General features: G+C 42.3%; 1 gene segment (V, D, J or C); it reads left to right on the forward strand.

The window, feature by feature from the left end:
* The first annotated feature begins 4950 nt into the window (after positions 1-4950).
* On the forward strand, positions 4951-18185 carry LOC143158416 (T cell receptor beta constant 2-like). The segment is given in 5 exon segments: positions 4951-5063; positions 5344-5483; positions 9834-9911; positions 16577-16912; positions 17967-18185. Coding segments are annotated over 5 exon segments (813 nt in total).
* Positions 18186-23620: the final 5435 nt, after the last annotated feature.

Genomic DNA, 23620 nt, shown 5'->3' on the forward strand with positions numbered 1-23620 from the left:
CTTTCATAGCAATAATGTCCTACAACACAACTTCCAGTGATGTGTGGTATCATAAGGAACTCACATTAAAGAACATTCACTGACAATCCTTGTAGTAATAGCTTATCCGTTATGAGAACAGTAGAAGGCTCATCCAGTACTTACACTGTGTACCAACAACTGGAGTGGGGCTGTAGACTTCAGAGGCTTGCACACTCCAGTACCAGCGACTGGGAGAGTGAGCATCCAAGGCCAGCCAACAAGCAGACTGCATGTCTAAGTCTAGTTTCTGGGAGATCCATAGTGTATAAGTGTGGGTCCCAGTGTGCATGTGGGTGTATGAGGTAACTGGAGGACCGGGGAGTTCAGGGCCCGTTGCTGGGTAGACTGAGTGTCTAAGGCCAGTTACTGGGATCCCACGTGTGTGTGCGTGCACACGCATGCGCATGCACATGTGCGTGAAGGAGTGCATGAGGGTTTGTATCTGTGAGTGAGGGGGTCTGTACCAGGAAGTGGCGTGGGGCTGCAGGCCTCAGGGGCTCATACGTCCAGGTCTGTTAGTGCCATCTGTGTTTGCATGAGTGTTTCTGTCTGTATTGATTTGCGTGGCTGGCTGTGTGTGTACGTATATTTGCATTGTGTATGTGTTTGTATGCCTATTGGGAATACACACTCAGCCTTGCTAGTGGGTGGACCTAGGGAAAGGGAGCTGCAGCAGCCTCGCCACTGTTAGGCTACTGGATTCGGTAACCCCAAATAAAATGGTTAGAACTTACCATTCATTTCTAGCCATCTTAGAGGATATAGGACATCAACCAACCCATGCCTACTGCACAGCACTATTTAGATGGACAGTGGTACATTTTGTCAGCATTAGGAAACATAGGCTTCCTATGTTTCATCCCAACCTTGTCAATAGTTTTTGTGCCACAGCAGTTCAGAATCTGTGAAGGTGGGTCCAATCTTAGACTAAATGAAGAAAAGAAAAATGGGGGTGGAGGGCAGAAGGGGTGATCCTGTGGTTTTACAGTCATAAATTTACTGGGGGCAGAGGAAGGAAAAAACTAGAAATCTTTAGTGCTTTTTGGTATTGCCTGCAATATCATGCATGTTGGCAGCTGGGAAGTATGGAAGCATCTACACACCAGCACAGCTCCCCCATTCATTTAGTATCAAATGTAATCCCCACTGCTGTTACAGAAGGGCCTCATCGCTGCCTTTCTCATGACAGAAGCCAAGTAGTAAATAGGCCATGAAGACTGAGTTGCTCTTTTGCTTATAGTACAGAAGTTAAAATAAAGGCAAATGAAAATAAATGAAGTTTAGATACTTATTTGGACAAAAGAGGATTTATTTCAGAGTGGGAATAAAAGAAAAATAACAAATGTATTTTTTACCTCCTACACAAAAAGAAACACTGGCAGGACCTGTGTGAACAGCATTCCATCTATTCATAGAATCATAGAATCATTGAGGTTGGAAAAGACCTCTAAGATCATCGAGTCCAACCGTCAACCCAACACCACCATGCCCACTAAACCATGTCCCTAAGCGCCTCATCTACACGTCTTTTAAAAACCTCCAGGGATGGGGACTCCACCACTTCCCTGGGCAGCCTGTTCCAATGTTTAACCACTCTTTCAGTAAAGAAATTTTTCCTTACATCCAATCTAAACCTCCCCTGGCGCAACTTGAGGCCATTTCCTCTCGTCCTATCACTTGTTACTTCGGAGAAAAGACCAACACCCACCTCGCTACAACCTCCTTTCAGGTAGTTGTAGAGAGCGATGAGGTCTCCCCTGAGCCTCCTTTTCTCCAGGCTGAACAGTCCCAGTTCCCTCAGTCGCTCCTCATAAGACTTGTTCTCCAGACCCCTCACCAGCCTCGTTGCCCTTCTCTGGACACGCTCCAGCACCTCAATGTCCTTCTTGTAGTGAGGGGCCCAAAACTGAACACAGTATTCGAGGTGCGGCCTCACCAGGGCCGAGTACAGGGGCACGATCACTTCCCTACTCCTACTGGCCACACTATTGCTGATACAGGCCAGGATGCCATTGGCCTTCTTGGCCGCCTGGGCACACTGCCGGCTCATGTTCAGCCGGCTGTCGACCAACACCCCCAGGTCCTTTTCTGCCAGGCAGCTTTCCAGCCACTCTTCCCCAAGCCTGTAGCGCTGCATGGGGTTGTTGTGGCCGAAGTGCAGGACCCGGCACTTGGCCTTGTTGAACCTCATACAGTTGGCCTGGGCCCATCCATCCAGCCTGTCCAGGTCCCTCTGCAGAGCCTTCCTACCCTCGAGCAGATCAACACTCCCGCCCAACTTGGTGTCGTCTGCAAACTTACTGAGGGTGCACTCAATCCCCTCATCCAGATCATCAATAAAGATATTAAACAAGACCGGCCCCAGTACTGAGCCCTGGGGAACACCGCTCGTGACCGGCCGCCAACTGGATGTAACTCCATTCACCACAACTCTCTGGGCCCGGCCATCCAGCCAGTTTTTGACCCAGCGCAGAGTCCACCTGTCTAAGCCGTGAGCCGCCAGCTTCTCTAGGAGAATGCTGTGGGAGACAGTGTCAAAGGCCTTGCTGAAGTCCAGGTAGACCACATCCACAGCCTTTCCCTCATCCACTAGGCGGGTCACCTGGTCATAGAAGGAGATCAGGTTGGTCAAGCAAGTATTGTGTACTCCTGTTTAACACTTGTAACGCTCTTCAGAATATACTCCTGTACCTTTGCCCACACCCACCCTGATATGTGATTGGGGCAATGCCGGTGTTTTTATATTGCTAGAGGATAAACAGACTGTTCTACTGCATCCAGCGCTGGATAAGGATGTGGGATGATCGTATCATGTGAGAGATATAGGAAGGCTGTGAAAAGGAAAGTTTGACTACTATCAAAATGTAACCCTGGGAAGAAGACTGAAAGCAACAGACCAGAGCTATTGCCAAACTGAGTTCAAAAAGCAGTGGAAGAAGAAGTATTCACATTTCCAAAGGTGAAGAGTCTTGTCCATTCCCATCTTGTGATATCTTTATAGTGACAATAAGGTTGTCCAGACTGGTGGATCTGGCCCAAAAGAAATTGCTCCAGTCCCTAAGACATATCAGAAACACTCCTGAGAAGAAGGATGAACATGTGTAGAGAGCTGCCAATCTTTGACTATACCCTATGTTAATTGCTTAGAATGACCTGTACATAATTTAGGTCAGTCTTTGCAGTGTTGAAGATGACCCAACCACTCCAGATTACAGAATAACTACACATGGTATGAAAGTGCATCTCTCCTTTATTCTCTCCAACCAATGGAGTCTTGCAAAAGAATAAAGTGGATAAATGCCCCCTTTTCTTGGAAAAGATAAACCGTGAGCAGACCTCAGGCTGCCAGCAGCTGGCATCAACAAGCCAAGGCCTATAACAAAACCAGTTTGGAAACTAATTTCAAAGCTACCATTTTTATGAGGTCATGTATCTGTCAAAAGGCCAGAAGGGACCATTAAATTATCATCTTGATATCTTGTATATTGCACACCAAAAATTTCATATAATTAATTTTACTTTGCATTGAGATAATAAATAAATAAAGCTTGTGTGCAGCTCAAGCATGCAGTAATGATGGGAAGACGTCAAGAAGTGAAGAAACCACCTCCTTTCTTGGTAACTTTTTGCAATAGTTGAGCACCTCCACTCTTGAGTAATTCTGCCTTATTGCAGTCACGAGATACTTGATTTCAGCTCCCAGACCTTAGTTCATGTTATGCTCTTCTCAGCTAGATTACTGTGCTCTTGCACTGTAAAACAACCTCCCTTGTTTTACACTGTATTGCTTGATTTTGCATACAAGACTTGCACAAATCATTCCTGCTACAGATCATGCTTGAAGCTCATACTGAGTCACTTCTCCAGCATGCCTGCTAAGTCTTCCTAAGGGACTCCATTCCCTGCTGAAGCCCCTCATCATTCTATAGGTTTGGCTTCTATTTCTTTCACCTGGAGACTGCTATGAGGTGATACTGTATGAATATGTCTAGACATTATTGGTTATGTATATACAGCCGAGAAACATGACAAGAAGCAGCAAGGGCCAGTGGGGAGGGCAAACCAGGAACCAAAGGTGACCATAGCTCAAGTAGTACATTCACTAACCAGAGCACAGTCCCACAGCAACTGAACACAGCAAGCAGAATAGGGTGCAGGGTCCATCAACAGTCCCAAGCAAGGCAAGCAGTGAACCAGGTCCAGGATACATTTAGGAAGTCCAGTCAGGAGCAAAAGAAGACTGGACTGGACTGGACTGTAGCCCAGAGACAGGGCTGGAAAGAAGGCTACAATGTGGGTTCACAGAATTACGGAATAGTTGACGTTGGAAGAGACGTCGGGAGATCCTCTTGTCAACCCAACCTGCTTAAGCAGAGCCACCCAAAGCCAGTTGCCCAGGACCCAGGCAGCTTTAACTATCTCCAAGGATGGAGACTCCACAAGCTTTCCGGATAACCTGCTCCAGTCCTTAGTCACCCTCATAGCAAAAAAGTGCTTCCTTGTGTTCAGGGGGAACCTCCTGTGTTTCAGTTTGCGCCCATTGCCTCTGGGCCTGTCACTGGGCACCACTGAAAAAAGCCTGTCTCCATCCTCTTTGTATCCTCCCTTCAAGTATTTGTGCACATTGAGGAGATCCCTGCAAGCCTTCTCTTCTCCAGGCTGAACAGTCCCAGCTCTCTCAGCCTCTCCTCCTATGAGAGATGCTCCAGTCCCTTAATCACCTTTGTGGCCCTTTCCTGGACTCTCTCCCGTATGTCCATGTCTCTCCTGTACTGGGGAGCCCAGAACTGGACACAGGACTCCAAGCTTGGCCTCACCAGAGCTGAGTAGAGGGGGAAGATCACCTCCCTTGACCTGCTGGTAACATTCCTCCTAATGCAGCCCAGGATACCATTAGCTTTCTTTGCCACAAGGGCACATTGCTGGCACATGGACTCATGGTTCAGAGTCTATCCAAGATACAGGACCAATGATGTGGCTGGAGACAAGCTACAATTTGCATATGAGGGGTCTATCCAGAAGATAAGCTACCTACAACATAGGTACAAGGTCCATTCAGGAGGAAGGATCAGAGACAGGGATGGTTACAGGTACACCTACAACATAGATCAGGGAAGATTTGAAGGCCGAGGTCTAAGCTTAAATGGAGATCCTGGACCCATGGGCAGAGGGTGGATGTCCCTGATGAGGGTGGTTGGGGACATTAATGCCTAAAAGTACACTTGGGCCATGACAGAAAGTATCACAGAGTAAAGCCTGCCTGAAAATGCCACTCAGATAGAATGAGACTTTGACTACATCTGTCCTGTTCTCACTCATTAGGCGATTCCAGGATGGGCTGAGAAACAAAGCACAGATCACTGTTATCGGGGAGGCCTACCTGAGAGTTCCGGACTACATCCACCAAACTTTACATCCTTGTTACATACACAGTGGGACGCTAGAAGGTGATGGTCACCCAGGTAACAAATGCTAATTGGCTTCAGATATGGAGAAAGTCAAAGGGATCAGCCTGGTGTGGCATGACTAGGAAGACCAATGTTGACTTATGCCAACCATCTAAGTTAGAGAAATATTTGAGACAAGAGCTCCTCCAGACAAATACATTAATGAATGTCCAATACTGTAGAAGACTGAGCCTGAGGTCCAGATTAAAATCCAGGTGACCAGCCTGGACTTAGGCACCTCATCCAGTTGGAGTGAGCATCCTGTTCATCTGAGTCCAGGGTGCTGGCCACAGCTGCACTGGGGGGCTTGACTGATGGGTTCGCTGTACAGTGTGTGTGTGTGTGCACATGCCCAAAATCTTAGAGTAGAAATTGCTATACACCCACTATACCCAGCCCACTTAATAAATGTATTTTAGATTCTATGTCATTGAGTGGTGTTTGCTTCTTGTGACTACCTCACCCCTAAATCACACGATGACTACAACTCTGCACTCTCCCTTGTTAGTGCACCTGTGCTGTTTAGCCTCCTACTACTATTTAGCATCTGTATTATGTGCTCATATCCATGTCAGTGTCTTTCTATTTCTCAGCCTATCACAGCCATCTCCCCTTCCTGTTTCTCATCAGATATAAATACAAGATTGACTTGGTGAGTGGTAGTGGGTCACAGGAAACAAATAACACAGTACAACCCTGCATACAGAGGTATAGAAGCCCTTCTATCTTTCCAGATGTCTCTGCAATACAGAGACATGCAACATAGCCAAGACCATCTATTTTCTAAAGTTCAGTGTGCATAAGCACAGACTCTCGCATTTTCAAAAGTTTGTCCTCAGCCACTGGTGGTGGAGCTGAAGGAAACACTGGATTTGTATCAAGCTCAACCATTGTGGGAACACTGGTGAGGCAGTGATGCATTCCTTTGGGAGACCTTTACAAAAAAAACTCCCTGAGAAGGGATAAACTCTAAAGCTTACTCTGAGATCATACTTTTGAGGAGTATGCCCAGCAAGAACAGGTGGACAAAACATGGAGAATCCTCTCCACCTGATACCCAGAAGTCACCCACATAAAAAAACCTTTTTGTCCTGTAACGAAATCCTGGCAGCATTCCTATTTGTCTTCACATGGGAGGGTTTCTAGTCTAGACTTCATTGCAGATTGTGTGTGTAGAAAAAACATTTTGCTCAGTCCATCACTGTTCTATATATTTCCACCGTTACAGGACAGTCTCAAGCAGGACATCCTCTGAACAGAAATCAGCAGGTTTGTGGTCACTAATGAACAGCCACATGCCAATCATATTGCTTCATGCAATGTCTTTCTTCTCCCACATGTGGCCTTGGAAGATTCTGTCTGGTTGAGGGATGAGGAGAAATGAATACAATATCATCATCGGAAAAAATAGTAATTTCAACATGTTTACAAACAGTCTTCTTGCTAGGAGAAAGCACCACGTCAGATAAGTGACTTCTAGGAAGAAGGCTATAAGAACGTCTACTATATAGAATCATAGGATCATAGAGTAGTTTGGGTTGGAAGGGACCTCTAAAGGTCATCTAGTCCAAACCCCCTGCCGTGGGCAGGGACATCTTCAACTAGATCAGGTTGCTCAGAGCCCCGTCCAACCTGACCTTGAATGTTTCCAGGGATGGGGCATCCACCACCTCTCTGGGCAACCTGTGCCAGTGCTTCACCACCCTCAGCGTAAAAAATTTCTTCCTTATATCTAGTCTAAATCTACCCCCCTTTAGTTTAAAGCCACTCCCCTTTGTCCTGTTGTAACAGGCCCTGCTAAAAAGTCTGCCACCATCTTTTTTATAAGCCCCCTTTAAGTACTGATAGGCTGCAAGAAGGTCTCCCCAAAGCCTTCTCTTCTCTAGGCTGAACAACCCCAACTCTCTCAGCCTTTCTTCATAGGAGAGGTGTTCCATCCCCCTGATCATTTTCATGGCCCTCTTCTCGACCTGCTCCAACAGGTCCATGCCTTTCTTATGCTGAGGGCTCCAGAGCTGGACACAGTACTCCAGGTGGGGTCTCATGAGAGCGGAGTAGAGGGGCAGAATCACCTCCCTCAACCTGCTGGCCACGCTTCTTTGGATGCAGCCCAGGATACGATTGGCCTTCTGGGCTGTGAGTGCACATTGCTGGCTCATGTCCAGCTTTTCATCCACCAGTACCCGCAAGTCGTTCTCGGCAGGGCTGCTCTCGATCCCTTCATGCCCCAGCCTGTATTGATACCGGGGGTTGCCCCGACCCAGGTGCAGGACCTTGCACTTGGCCTTGTTAAACCTCATGAGGTTCACACAGGCCCACTTCTCCAGCTTGTCCAGGTCCCTCTGGATAGCATCCCGTCCCTCTTGGTGTGTCAACCGCACCATTCAGCTTGGTGTCACCTGCAAACTTGCTGAGGGTGCATTCGATCCCACTGTCTATGTCATCGATGAAGATATTAAACAGTACCAGTCCCAATACGGACCCCTGCGGGACGCCACTCATCACCAATCTCCATCTGGACACTGAGCCGTTGACCACTACCCTCTGGATGCAACCATCTAACCAATTCCTCACCCACCGGACAATCCACCCAGTTTAGAGAGAAGGATGTTGTGGGGGACCGTGTCAAAGGCCTTACAGAGGTCCAGACAGATGACATCTGTAGCCCTTCCCGTGTCCACTGATGTAGTCACTCCATCATAGAAGGCCACTAGGTTAATCAGGCAGGACTTGCCCTTGGTGAAGCCGTGCTGGCTGTCTCAAATCACCTCCCTGTCCTCCATGTGCCTTAGCATTGCTTCCAGGAGGATCTGTTCCATGATCTTCCCAGGCACAGACGTGAGACTGACTAGCCTGTAGTTCCCGGGTCTTCCTTTTTTCCCTTTTTAAAAATGGGGGTTATGTTTCCCCTTTTCCAGTCAGTGGGAACTTCACCGGACTGCCACGACTTCTCAAATACGATGGATAGTGGCTTAGCAACTTCATCCGCCAGTTCCTTCAGGACCCGTGGATGGATTTCATCAGGTCCCATGGACTTGTGCACCTTCAGGTGCCTTAGATGGTCTTGAACATGATGTTCTCCCACAGTGGGCGGCTCTTCATTCTCCCAGTCCCCGCCTTTGCCTTCTGTGGCTTGGGTGGTGAGGCTCAAGCACTTGCCAGTGAAGACCGAGGCAAAAAAGTCATTAAGTACCTCCGCCTTCTCTGTATCCCTGGTAACCAGGTCTCCCATTTCGTTCTGGAGAGGGCCCACATTTTCTCTTGTCTTCCTTTTATCCCCGACATACCTGTAGAATCTTTTCTTGTTGCCCTTGACGTCCCTGGCCAGATTTAATTCTATCAGGGCTTTTGCTTTCCTAACCTGATCCCTGGCTTCTCGGACAATTTCTCTGTATTTCTCCCAGGCTACCTGTCCTTGCTTCCACCCTCTGTAGGCTTCCCTTTTGTGTTTGAGTTTATCCAGGAGCTCCTTGTTCATCCATGCAGGCCTCCGGGCGTTTTTGCCCAGGAGGGCAAAACGTTATCTACCCTCCTACACCCATATTATCCTTTTGACAACATACCCAATAGGATACTCTTTAGGATGTTGTCCAGGCTAGTTCCCAGTTTGCTGTAAAACAGCATTTACACCACTTCCTTTTGGGAAGTGGATTCTGTGGCCTACTTGTTAGCACTATCAGCATTCCTGCAATGTCTCCTGAGAGCATCAATCCCTGGGATTGTCTCCCAGGATGACACATGTCCTTCCTGGATTTTTCACATGGGATGTTCATATTTCTCCCTCCCATTTTTGTTATGGGGAGGGGTATATTTTGAGATAGTCTCTGTAGTATTGTGATACATACTCAGCAGTTCGGTCCTGGGACCCAGGTAACAATACTAGGTAAGGAAAAGCAGCCTACACTTTTAACAAATACATGACACTGGAATTTTTTTTTAAGACAGAAAGAAATCCTTTGTATGAAAACTGGGCAAGAGGGAAGTCAGGGGAAATAGATGCAGGATGGGTGAGTTCCAGAAACTCAACTCTTCTTTAGCACAGCTTAGTGATGGCAGAAAGGGGAGAGATTCACTCTTTCTGCCTTTATTTACAGAAGGTGTCTCAGATTGAATTCTGAAACTACGACTGAGAACAGGACACAGAGAGAGATGGAAAGAGCTGCTTCCTAGATAGGCTGGATTCACTACATACAGTACCTCTTGGAGCAATATACCATCTGCTTCAGCATATTTTTCTGCAAAAGCACAGTATTTTCTAACACAGATGAGAGCATAAAGGTCCCCTCCGTTTGTGACCTCATGAAAGGTAAGATATGGCATGATATCATACAGGCTTTATGTGCAGTTGAGAGCTTCTAGTGGCAGGCAATTCTGGTACTTCTTCAAAATATTGTGCAAACTTACCACTGTACTTTGGACAGAGCACCCAGCTGGCAGTGCTTGGTAAGTTTCCTTAGGTATTTTTGTTGCTTACTGTAGAATATTAGTTCATTACAGAATAAAATGCTGACATAACCAATAAAATGTGCTAAAGGGTTGATTTAGGAAACAGGGTTAAAATGATTTATTATCTTGGCAAAAGGCAGATTAGAGTAATTGTTAAATCCATGCCTACTGAAGTAAAGGAGGAAAAGAAGTCTCTATTACTAAGCACATTTATAAATTAAATGTTTATCTGGATGCAGTGTGAGATCAGAAAAGTAGGACAAAACTATAAAGGATTCTTCAATTTTACTGTGATCCCTGAACTTAAAAGCATTAGAGATAAAAGAGTATTTTAGGAAAGTAACCACTACATGCCTTCAGTAGTCTTACAGTCTTTGCTTGTCATTCACTCTTCATATTGTGTTATTCTAGCAGAACCTTTCAGTATGACCAATACAGCTATTCTAACAATTTTGCATTTCTATTTAAAATAAGTACAGCAAAATCAGGAAGGGGCAAAGCTTTAGAACATATTCCATTATATTTGCCTGTGTGACTGGTGAGAAGAGGAGCTCTCTTCCATTTCTGGTATCTGTCATCTAAGCAAATCCTCATAAAAAATAGGCTGATTTATAGCCAAAATAGATGCAGAATTCAAGGGTGGTAGAGAAGGGAACAGAACACTAACCAGATGAGAAGTGACACCCTTTCAGGAGAGGCATTGTAGCTGCTTTTTCTCTCACTGTGTTCTTACTCGAGATTAGCTTGGTGACGGCACCAGGCTCATTGCAGTAGCGAAGAAAAATTGGGTGAATAGATTAAAAGTCACCTGTCAGTTAATGCATTTGTTTGTTTGAAAGGGATCTGATGATAGATTTGAGGGGAACCTGGCATATCTTTTTAAATGTCATTATCAGAAAAGAAGTATATCTTAGTGCTAGAGGACAGAGGGGTATAATCCCATAAAATGGAGTAATTTTTCCTGCTCTGTGCTTGTCACTTCTTTAATCTCTTCTAAACACTTCAGAACAGGAGAAAATATCATATTGAACAAAGAGTTTACAACTACTACTTACGTAGTCTCAGGCTGTTTCAAACAAAATGGAGAATCGTTTTCTGAGAGACTGCTTTTTACAAAAATGCCTTTATGGGTCTCAAATTCACAAGGTGTGACCAAAAGGAGCACTTTTTGATATCCTCAACTAAACAATGTAATGTCCCTCAACAATTCACATAAAGTCTTAGCATTTGCTTCCCCACTAATGGCAGAAATTTGAGTTTATTTCACCTTTACACAAACTCAGACAACACAGAGTAATAATCTTAGCCATTTGGACTTCTATCTGCAAGATTTCAGCAATTTTAGCAATAATTTTTAGCTGTGCTTACACAGAGCCACTGCAGTTTGGAGGAGGGACCAAGCTGACTGTTACAATTAAGAAAATGTTGTTTACAAAGTATGTTTGAAATAAAACAAAGGAAACCCAGAAAGACTTTTGTCTTTCAATTATTTCTTTTTATACCTATATTTTCTATTTTAGTCAAGTCATATTTAAGTTACTCTGTGTATCAGTGAGAGAGGTGATCAGTCTTACAGTTGCAATTGTTATTTTCATAAACAATTTTTGCCACATTTGCCCTGATCATTGCAAAAGACCCTCTAGGTCATTTTTGCTTTTGAAAGATTCAAGGAAATACACAAAGATACAGAAGAAGGAAAAAAAAAAAACCCAAAGAGAAACACAGACAGGGTATGAGTGGGGGAACCCCTAGAAGAAAGGAGATGATGTTTCGATTCTTGATATAAAACTCACAAGCTGGAGATAACTTGCAGATCAAGGCACTAACATTATTCAGGAATTGAAAGATAGATTAAGGGACAAATTAGAGCTCTAATTATGTATTTTATGAGGAGGAGGAGGAGGAGTACTGATATCAAGGGACTGCTGTCTGAAAATCCAAGCAAAGGACTAATACACTTGAGAAATAGCATTTGAAACAAAAGGACAAAAGGATATAATCTGAAGTGAAGGAAGCAAAAACATTGGTGAGCAACTTCTGTGTCAAGTGTGACATGGAATAGGGGACAATTATCTGTTGGCACAAGCCAGGGTCCCAGGGTCCTGAGAACAGAAAATAAACAGCTCTTCACTCCTCCCAGTTGGTGAATTCCTGTATCGAAAATTTCCTAGATCACAGAAGATGGGGATGGGAGACAGGGAAGAGCGGAGTTGATGGAGGCTTCTTTGTCTTTGTCCCTTCAAAACCTTAATGCTGTTACAACAGTTATGTACTGTTTTCTTGTGGTTTCCCTCTCAACTTCAGACAACAGACCTCAGTGACTACACTGAGTGATAAGTAGAGGCTGACAGCAAAACTGAGTGCATCTGTCAATTCTCTTTCACCCTCCTTGACAGACGTTTTTGTTAGCACATGCCAGAGGTACTGACCTTCCTGTGGGAGCCAGCATTTACATATCTGAAGCAACATCTCCCAAGAAATGTGTATAGTAGGAATTCTTTCTGATGGCTATGATAAAACTTTACCTTGAAAAGGACATCTAGTTTTGGGTCCCTCATCACTTGAAGCAGGCAGAACATTAATTATGGGCGAGGAGAAAACAGATTTTGTGGGTTAAGCACCTGATCATTGTATGAATTATAGGAAGGAGGGTGCATGGGTAAGGGATTTCCAATTAGGCAATTCAAAATTCTGCAGAATTAAGTAAGGGATGAGGGCAAATGTCAGGCTGTGTGATTACACTTCAGTCTGCTGGACTGTGAAATGGTAGGATATATGATGGCAAGTGGCCTCAAAAAAAAAGAAAAGTCATTGTCTGGGACACTTAACAGTCAGGGTTTTGCTAAATCCCATGCCTAAAAGCAGTATTTGTAGGCTCATGGGGAAGAGGATGCTTAACATCAAAACAGATTAAATGAAAATGGTTTTTTGTTAAGCTTGAAAGAAAGGGAAGTAGAGTGATGGACTGCAAGGGAAGGATGAACAGGATCTTCCCTGTGGTCCTGGTATTTCAATGCTGTACACGCTATGTAAGTGAAGTAGCATACTGCACCTCCAGGGGCTAGTACAGCTCTTTCAGGGGTAGGGAATCTTTCAGGAGTGACTTTTCTGGGTATGGTAGATTAGGAAATAGAAATTTTGTGCCAATAAGGAGGAGGAAGAGAGAACAAGCTTCTCAGAAAATTTTTATATGGAGGTCAACAGTAATACTCTATTTTGAAAAAGGAACATGGTTCACTGTTCTAGGTAAGAAAAAGAAAGTGCAGTGGAAGGGTTTGAGTCAGCAGAGCTTCACTAAGAAGGCTAAAGATGGTGTTTCAGGAAAGACAGGTCAAGAAAAAGGGAGATAGTAGGGACTGTGAAGAAGAACAATTGAATTATTGTTACTAAGTTTGCCCTGTGAATAGTACAGTTTGGTGTTAATTTGTCAGTTTAATAGAACTGTGGAGAAAGCTAGCAAGCAAGCAAGCTTAATGGAATAAACTGAAAGGAGTGAGAAGGATGAGACAAGACCAAAGAAGAAGAGACCTCAAGTCAAATAAGTGTGTTCTGGAAGAATATATACTACCTCTACAATGCAGAACTCCCAGAGGCTCTACTCAGTGTTCACTGAGTCTACTGGCTCTATTCTACCAGAAACGAACTGTGTGACTGACCAAGTCTTTTCCCCAGAATTAAATTGCCTACAGAATGAACTAATCATTATGATTCCCTCTTATTCCTACAATCTATTTCCCACTCTTATATGCAAATGGAATGTGTGTCCATGAAAAAGAAAAAGGCAGAAGAAGTAGGACTGGGAAGGATGTACAGGTATTCATAAGGAATTGACAAAAGATGTGGAGGCTAGAGGGAAAGAAAGTGAGAGTGGGTCCAAATGAAAAAGACTGGATCTTACAATATGTATCATGATTCCTAAAAATTGTGAGGATATTGATGTCAAACTACAGCACCAGACAATAAAGTGCTTTACTAATGACAGAGAAATGAGGGGTTGTTTTTATGCTGTGATCCAAATCACCATTAGAAAACAATGCAGAATATTTAATAACCAAGTACTACTTAGACAGACTGATATACCTTCTTTTCAGCACACCTTTGGCTACTACTCTGCAAAAAAAATGGTATTTGAAGGTTTAACGTGGTTATCACTGGACAGCAGCCCAGGGCAGGTGTCAGTAGTTTTGATATTACACTGTGAGGCTGTGCTCTGCCAATATCCAGTATTTTGGAGAAGAAACAAAAGTAACAGTTCTGTGCAAGTGGGAATCATGAGGAGTGTATTAGGTTGTGCAAGGGGCAAGATTCTGGGAGTGTGACAAGGGTAAACAAAGAGGGAAGTCTTTGGACTCAGATGATGGGTTCTTTTCCCAAGATGCCTCATTATTCATGCTCTATAAAGTTAGGGTAGACTAGAGCACAGCAGAATGGAATATAAAAAATAATTCCAGCTCTTTCTGGAGCACATTAAGATGAATATAATCTATAAGGACATTTGGTGAAAATGGCTGCATTTGTCAAACCTATCAAAAAAATCCTGATCAATCTTGTTCTCACACATAGAGTTTCAGAGTGGTTATGGTGGAGCTTAGTCAAAGTGAATGGGAGAGAAACTGGGGGATAGGTGTTTTGGAGCAGACAAACTACTTTTTGGAGGAGTGATGTAACTAAACAGTTCCATGTAAGAAAGAAATACAGCAAATACCAGAGAGTTCCTTTAAGATTCTGGAATAAAAAGAAAGGGAATTTTTGATGGAACATAAATCAGTAGAATCTGGTGATCCTCACTGGGATTCTCTAGGAGAAGATAGAGAGAAAAGAGCCAGGCAACACAGAACACTTAAGAACAGGTAAGCAGATAGCAATTGTGGTGCCAAAGTGCATTTGTGCATGAGTGAACAAACCTACTGTGGTCTAGCTCTGGTGAAAATGGATATGTCCAGCTACATGAAAACTGGGAAAATGCCATTTTTCTCAAGTTAGGTGCAGGCAACCTAGTGCTGACCCTGGAACACACTATAACACTGGATCCAGGAAGCAAAAATAGAAAACCAAATGTTAAAATGTTAGTTTTGTTGAAATGAGTGATAAAGCTTCCACTAATTTCATTAGAGTCAAAATTCCACCCTCCATTTTTAGTTTCAGTCTGGTTTCTTATGCACAATTAGAGTCATTAAAGTTATTTTTACCATGACAACTCTAAGCTGTCTACCATGCTGTCTGGCTATTCAGATTTCAGATGTATGCACTGGATTCCTAGCAGACAGATGGGGAAAGAGAAAGAGCGGAGAAGGAGATGGTCAAATGAGTCTGAGAAAGAAAATCAGGATAACCTATACATGCTGATGTGGGAGATCATTCTGTAAAGTCATCCAATGAGGGCGTAAGAAAAGCTAAATGGGAAGAATCTGAATGAAAGGATATATCACAGAATGTTTCTGTAGGAGGGGAAATACTAATACATAATGCACACACAAAACTCAAGCATTCATATTTTCAGACACAGACAAACAGACTTTTGGCAAGAGGAATTATTGTCTAGCATTTAACCCTGTTTTTTTCTGATCTCAATTCTTTCTGCATTGCCATGAGTTTATGCAAGGAAAAAATAGGAGATAGTTTTAATAGAAATGATGGAGCTGACAAGTCCTGTGACATTGGCATGAGAAACACAGTTGAAGTACCATTTGCTTCTTTTCATAGTCTAATAAATTTGTACTTTGTGTCCTTTTTGGCACCAGGAGAAGACACCAAGGATCTAGTGCACTTATTTTTCCTCAAGCAGAGTGGAAATGGTATTAGCAGTGCAGAATCAAGCCTTCACAATTTAATCCTTATTTTGCTCAATAGGTGTGTGGGGTGTGGGATTTATTACTCTATTATCTCTTTGTGCTCTGGATATGAGCAACATTTGGTGACAGGAACTAAGCTGACTGACTTAGGTAAGAAAACACGGCCTACTATTTCTTTGCTAAATAACAAAACACATTCCCTCTAGGTTCTTTTGGAAAACTTTGTAGGTTAAGGATTTTGTAGGTTATAGGTTGGGGAGATTCAATTTGTTTGCTTGTTTATTTTTATTTTTAAAAATGTAGGATAAGGAGAAGGAGAGATTGAGGTGAAATAAGCCAAGAAATTTCAGAAAAATCTTGACTCAGGACCTGAGGAGATGGATATACACAGAAAGAGATAAAGACAATAGAGGATGAATGCAGAGGATCAGTTTGCCCCCTGCTCATTGTATAGTTTAGCACAACTAACCAGAGAATTAAATTCCTTTTTTCAATTAGTACCTTAGCTTTAGTAAGCTTGTCTATTTGGTCAGTATCCAGAGAAAAAGTTTTGTACTTGCTCTGTACCTTTATATTTTAAATCCTGGAGCCACATTCTGTTCAAATAACCTATTTATTTTTATTTAAACGGCATATATAGCATGGCATATCTAGTACATACTATGTTGGAAAGACAATTAAAATTTAATGTAAATATAATTGTCTTTTATACTGAAAATCATGATCCTGCATGCTCAGCACTATAGGTCACATTGAATCTTGAATTCAGCATCCAGTCTCCAACACACATATTTCTACAAAAAAACCCCACGGTCTGATACTTAGACGTATGAGGATGAAGGCTCTGGGCCATATTGCTTTCCGTTTCAGGGAAGAACGATGAAATCATACCTCCAGCTGTGGCCATCTTTTCCCCATCAAAGCAAGAGATCCAACAGAAGAGCAAGGCCACGCTGGTATGCCTGGCCTCTGGTTTCTACCCTGACCACCTGAATCTGGTCTGGAAGGTGAATGGTGCTACGAGGACAGAAGGGGTGGGGACAGATGAGTTTTCCACACGGAATGGGAGTATGTACTCATTGACCAGCCGACTGAGGATCTCAGCCCAGGAATGGTTCAATCCTTTGAACCATTTTGAGTGTGTTGCCAATTTTTTTAAGAATGGAACACTGGAATCGATACACAAATTAATCTACAGTGATGCTGGTGAGTAAAATACATGTGGGTGTGGGGTTCATCCTCTGTAGCCTCCTATATCTAGAGTAAGCAGTCATTACTGAAGGCATGTTTCTTGCCTACTACACTTAACTCAGATCTGTCAGTCCCCAGGAAATTGAGACCAAACACAAGAATCCAATCCTGTTCTTCTCCAAACTTGCTACAAGCCATATAATTCTCATTCCCACACCCACCCTCTATTATACAAGTGATTGTACAAAAAGAGCACTTTAAAAGAGGTGCTGATACATATCTGGGCTCAAATAATATCTCCTATTTCTTTTCTCCTGTTTTTAAATTGTAGTGTCTTTAAAGGTAAGTTAAACCATTAATTTTTTCCTCTCTTGACAGTGAGTTTGTTTATCTATACATACACCTGTGTATGCAAAGAGAGATGTGTCTTGTGTGTATGTGTCTCAATATGTCCTGCATTTGCATTTGCTGGCAGGCACAGCTATTCATGTCTGTATGCACGGGTGCAGGATTGTACATGTGCGGACACATGCATTCATGTTCTTGTTGAATACACATCCAAATTCTGTCTACTCTCATGAAATCTTCCGTGAGACTGGCCACTAGAACTCAGTATTTCAGCATAAAAATATCACTTAGAGCAGCAGACCTACCTGTAGCATAAAGATGTATGTTGATTTTCTAGCAAGTAGTTAGAACACTTTGCTAAGTCACTGACTCCACATACTACAGTACATTATCTCCTTAAAAATACTACAGAATTAGAATAAATTATATTCCCGTGAGAAAGACTCCAAATCCAGTTTCATTTGATGCCCCCAACTTCTCATTCTTCAGACCAATTCCTAATCAGTCATACCAACGTGAATGTGAAAAGTCTAATACAATTAATACTTAACATGATATTTCAGCTAAGGGCAGCCAAGTTATAACTTGTGCATATGAGCACTGAACAAGTTCTCCTAATCAGCAGAATGAAAACAAAATGTCCTTGTCAAGTAAAGTTTTCTAAAGAAATGCTTGTTTTCTCTGTTGGTTTTTATTTATTGCTTTCTCCCTTACTTTTCAGAAAACTATCAGAGAAGTGCTACAGCTGGGAAGTTTGTATACATCATGCTTATTTTCAAGAGCATTTTGTATGAGATGTTTGTGATGGGGCTGATGCCTAGGTCCAAGGAGAGGAACAGAGTTCTAGTCTGTACACATTTGTCCTAATTCATTCTAACTGTACAGGAGACCACTTTGGACAAAATGATGTTTTAAAGTTCTTATTTATATAAATCCACTTCTCTACAACCATATTGTGTCTCTCATCATTTTCAAGACAAGCTAGTGAGAATGAAGGGGAGGGTTTTAGACAAAAAAGAGGGTAAGAACTCCAGGGAGATACTGCACAAGACAATTAATGAAGTATTATCAGAATGTGTAGTCTTTTTAAAGAAAAGGGTAAAAAGGAAAATTAGGAAGAATAAGAAAATAAGAAAAATAAGAAAGACAAAGAAAAGCAAAGGAAGAAAGAAAAAAAGAATGCAACTCAGAAATAGGGAAGAGAATCTAATCTGTGAGGGAGGAGGAAGGGGAATCAGGCAGTGGTTCTTTAAAGCTGTGTTTGTGGGCACCATTTCTGTGCAGTATAAACTATAAAACCAAGGGATTACTAATCCTGGAGAGTGTTTCTGGAGATCTTTCATCTACTTTGCATCTCATTCAGTTATTACCTTATGGCACAACTTAAACAATTGGTAATTCAGAGGCAGCTCACTCGGGAATAAATGAAGAACAGTCATACCTTTTATGTATAGATGTATCCTAAATAGAGGTAGGAATAACACAGGCCAAGACAGAGGAGTGCTTGTGGACCTTTGGAAGCAGAACATCTGGGAATGCAATAGCAAGGCAGAAGGAGTAGGAGGCGTAGAGTGGAGACCCTGAAGGGAGCTTCTGTCTAGCATAGCCAGGGTCTTCAACAGAAGGGGGAAATATCTCTGAAGGCCTCAGCAGAAAACCGTACCTCAGAATTAGAGCAGATGACATGCCAAAATGTGCTTGAAAATATCTCTTTAAGGGAACAGCAGTTGAATTTTAGCCAAAACAGGATGCGGTTTGACATTTACTCAGAAAAAAACGTTTTGATAATGCATCAGCCTCTCTCACCACAACACCACCCCGGCCTCTCAGGATGAGGCACAGGGTGCAGCTCCCTGTTCACCGTGTTACAGTTGGACAGAAATAGTGACACATATGAAAGCTGGTGGGTTTTTTGTCTCATGTTATCACACAATCTTCTTGTTACTGAAGTTTGCAGATGGGTTTTGCATGTGCAGCTGCTGTTTCTGTTGTGCAACACACAAAAAACGAAAGACTTGTGGGTTTTGGGGAGTTGCTGACCTGCTTTTACAAATCAAAAAACCCCCCACACTAGGTATCTCAAGACAGCAAAACAAGATGATAAAAATCATCTGGGACTTCTGTCCCATCATCATGGGACTTCTGAAGATCTCTCAGTCCAAATTCCTGTTCAAAACAGGGCTAACTCCAAAGCTAGACCACGTTGCTCAGAGCTTCGTCCGGGTGATTTCTGAATATCTTCAAGGACAGAGACTTGACAAGCTCTCTGAGAAATCTGTTCCAGTGCTGAAGTACCCTCAAGAGAAAGCATTTTTTTGTTATTTCTAATCAGAGTTTATCTTGCTGCAGCTTGTTCCCACTGGCTTCCACTGTGCCCCTCTAAGACTCCAACTCTGTTTAGGCAGTTGTAGTCATGCAAATAGCCATCCTTTAGCCTGCTCCTCTCCAAGACGAAAAAAAGCAATTCCCTCAGCCTCTCCTGTTATGTTTCTGCTCCAGTCTCCTGATCATCTTAGTGACCCTCTGCTGGACCCTCTACAATTTGTTGATATCGCTGTTGTACTGGGGCTGGGGCAGGGTGGGGGTGTGTATGGACAATAGAGGTAGTATTCCAAATATAGCCTCACAAGTGCTTCAACATGCTAACTGCATTCTTGCTAATGCAACCAAAAATGTAATTAGCCTTTATTGCTGAAAGGGCTTGCTGCTTACTCATGGTCAATTGCTTTTCTGCAAAGCTGCTCCCTAGCCAGTCAGCTGATATTTAAATGACTCAGATAAAGGTTCTTTCACCTTTTCCTCAGGGGATGTGCCTGTAATCCAATAACTCCTTTCCCAACGAAGAAATGCTGTGTAATAACCACAAATTGAAATTTTCCCTATAAGTTCAGTATGCTTATCCTGCATGTGTGGTAATATAGATACTCCTTTGCCCTACAGCATTTACAATATAATTTGACATAATTCAGATTGGGATAAGAATAATCTCAGAATGTGGATGCTGTGTCTGTAATTATGGAATGTTCCCATTCTATATTCTTTCTTTAAACCTTTCCAAAACCCTCTGTCTGGAAACATATTATTATTCTTATTTATTTCAGAATGAGCAAATTATGCAGGTGACTTTTACATATCACAAGGACTTTGCTTAGTGCTTTCTTGCTGTAGGACAATTTAGGACAATTTGTTATGTTATCATCATGGAATGCTTACACCAAAGAGTACCTCATGCTATGACTAATTCCACTGCATCAATGACACTATCTGGGAGAATAGTGGTGCTGGAAAGACACTGGTAGGTCTTTGTGTGTGAGACACAAGATTCTTCATGCCAAATCTGAAGTATTCCATCAGAGATAGGTTATATAATAAATAAAATTACATTCACATCCTGCTTGTTCTTCCCTCTACATTTTTGTCTTCAAAATATGGATGCTCTCTGGAGCAGTGTTCATATTAGGGCTTAGCTCAAAGTCAGAGAGAACTACAAGACTTTGAATGAGGAACATCACAAAGTTGCCTGGGAGAAAAAAAACTCAGAACTCATCCACAGAGAGAAGGAATAAACCAGATTAATATAGATTGTGTTGCTGCTTATTAGGCTGTGAGAGGTATAAGTTCGAGGCATAAAGAGAGAGATGTGACACACATAGTGGTATGTGCTTCACTATGTAGCCAGAAGTAAACTGTTGACAATCTTAGTTCTCAGTTTTCTTGTGATTAGGGTAACCTTTCCAAGCACAGTGAAAAGCATTGTGGCTTTCACTGATAATATTCAGAGGAATGACAGTGCACATACAAGTCACTATCTCTAAAGTATTTCAGACTTAGACATATGTATATTTCAAGTAACTGTTCTGTGTCAGGTAAGAAAATGGCTTAGGGGACAATAATTTGTGGCTGTGTAGATTGCAGTTTCCATTTCCTTTATTTTATGTCTGCATTTGATTATCAATTTTTATTGATTGTTCTGATGAGATAGAGAATAAATGGCTGATCAGGAAAGAGGAGTTCAGCAATTGACCTGCACTTCAAAGACCTATTCTGCCTCTCCTGTTCCAACTCCTCGGCAACATCTCGTTTGTCAATAGGCCTACATACCCTTTTCCTGTGCTGAGAGCGTCTCCCTTCTGAGGGAGGGTGCTGGAAAGGAGAGAAGTTTATGTAAAGAAAGCAAGTGACTTTGAAGTGTTGTGTCCAAACTGCTGGCACAGAAATAGACAGCTGAATGGTTCATCTTCACAGATAAAATATCCAAATAGAAGTCTGTGAGGTTTAACCGGTTAGCTTTGTATCCAGTGTGAATGTCACCCTCTTGCTTCTGATTTACACCAATGGAATAATAGAGCAATTGCAGCCCCTTCCCCGGCTGCTGCAGGTACCAGCACATATAATTGTGATTATCATTTTGACTGCATGTCAGAGTAGCTTTCTCATCTTCTTTCAGTACAAGACTTGAGGTTTGGGTGATTTTAGCTCCTATAAGACAAAGCAAAACAAATACACAGTAAAACAAGTAAGCTACATTCTCCCAGAGCAGAGCAGGTATCATAGCTCTACTGACGCCTTACTTGCTCCAAAGAAGTACATGGCCACACACCAAGCTGTCCACATCCTCATTTCTGCCTCAGTAGTCAGTGAGCATGCCCCTATAAGGGATTTATATAGGTCTGTTTCACATGTTTCTCTTAAACCAATAGCAGAGATCTCTGTAACAGCTAAATCTATGTTGAAAACCAAGCTCCTTCCTGCAAGAAATGTCAAGCAAACACTTTTTTTGGAGTGTATCTGCTGAAAACACACAGAAAGTTTCAAACTGACTCAGGTGGAAGTTTTTCTTATTCTATCAGACAGGATATTGTCATATATGACAATTGTCTTTTTTTTACCCTCATATGTTTTATTTTACCTTTTGATATATTGTTTCCAGAACACAACAGAAAATGTTTCGTGTAAGCAAGTAAAGCGGGTTTTTTTTGTATTCATGACTGCTGGAATTTTTTTCTGGAAAAAGAGCAAATACAATACATCTGCTCAGACCTTAATTATTTTTCTTCCTTCACCTGTCAGAGCCAGCATTCATGATCTTGTTTTGGGAACAGCTTTATATGGGACCCTGTTGTAGCCTTAGCACACACCAAAAGTGAAGGAAACTTGGGTTGTTCCTAAAGCAAACATCTAACAACTTCTTTTCCCTTAGTTGTCCCAACAGTACCTGTACTAATTATAAACCCAACTTCCAGGATTCAGGGTGATATCACTGTCTCTGACACAATCTTTTAACCTGTGTTAAGAAGACTGATCACTGTCCTACTATGGTATTTTGGACGCACAGTAGGAACCATCACAGCAGTTGTATTTGCCATCTGTAGCTTTTAAATGAGGCCCCAGAGACCAATGCCAAAATCAAACAACCCAAGATCCATGCTACTGAAACTATTCTTTCTTATTTAAGTGAAAGGATACCATCTGGTGGAATGAATCGGTGTTTACAGTAATCCTTAGGGGCTGTATTTCCCACAGTTCTCTATTTTTGCATTGGCAGAACTGCATGGAAAGGGGACTGGAACTAATGCACCAGAGATACCTATGTCTGTTATTAAACTGATGACTGTGAAATGATTAATTGAAAGTGTCGTCTCAGAAATACACACGTTCTTTATCTGTAGGAGAAAGATCTCAGAGCTGATATTAAGCATGGGATTTCACAAAGCCAACATAATGCAGGGGAATTCATGTGTGAAGTAGCTGATGAGGTACCTAACTAGTGACATAGATATGCTATGTAAAAGTTGTCCTAAGATTCAGGTAAATGGGATGGAAAGAGAAACCTGCTTTCACACAGAACACATCGTTAGAGTTTTCCTCCAGGAAACAAGCAATATAATAGGTAAAACATTCAAGGAGAATGTCTAGATTGAAATCCCCCATTGTCATTGTTTCAAGTCAGGATCTGAATCCAGACATACCAACTCTCTAGTGTGTTACAAACTTGTGTTGTCATAGGATTTTTGTTTGAAAAAGATCTGACAATAGCAATTTAGTATCATTTGCTTGTTCCAGAACCTCTTCTCCGGTCAATTCATTTTCAGACAACAATTCTGGTGAAGACCAGTTACACAAAGAAGGATTTCAGTATGGGTTTCAGCATGGATTTCGTCTGTTTCATAGCATCAACAGATGTTGATAAATAATTTTGCAGGGGTCTCTTAGCACTCTTTATTGATAGAATTTTGAATGCTACTATTCTTCAGGGCTGAGTGATAGGTTTCCTTTCAGGAGATCCCTGACTCATTGATAGTGTCTCTGCTTCAGATCCCTGTGTGTTACTTGCTCAATGTACCTGAGGGTCATGGAAGTTTCAGCAGAGCACAA

Source organism: Aptenodytes patagonicus, chromosome 1, assembly GCF_965638725.1.
Source record: "Aptenodytes patagonicus chromosome 1, bAptPat1.pri.cur, whole genome shotgun sequence".
NCBI lineage: Eukaryota > Metazoa > Chordata > Aves > Sphenisciformes > Spheniscidae > Aptenodytes > Aptenodytes patagonicus.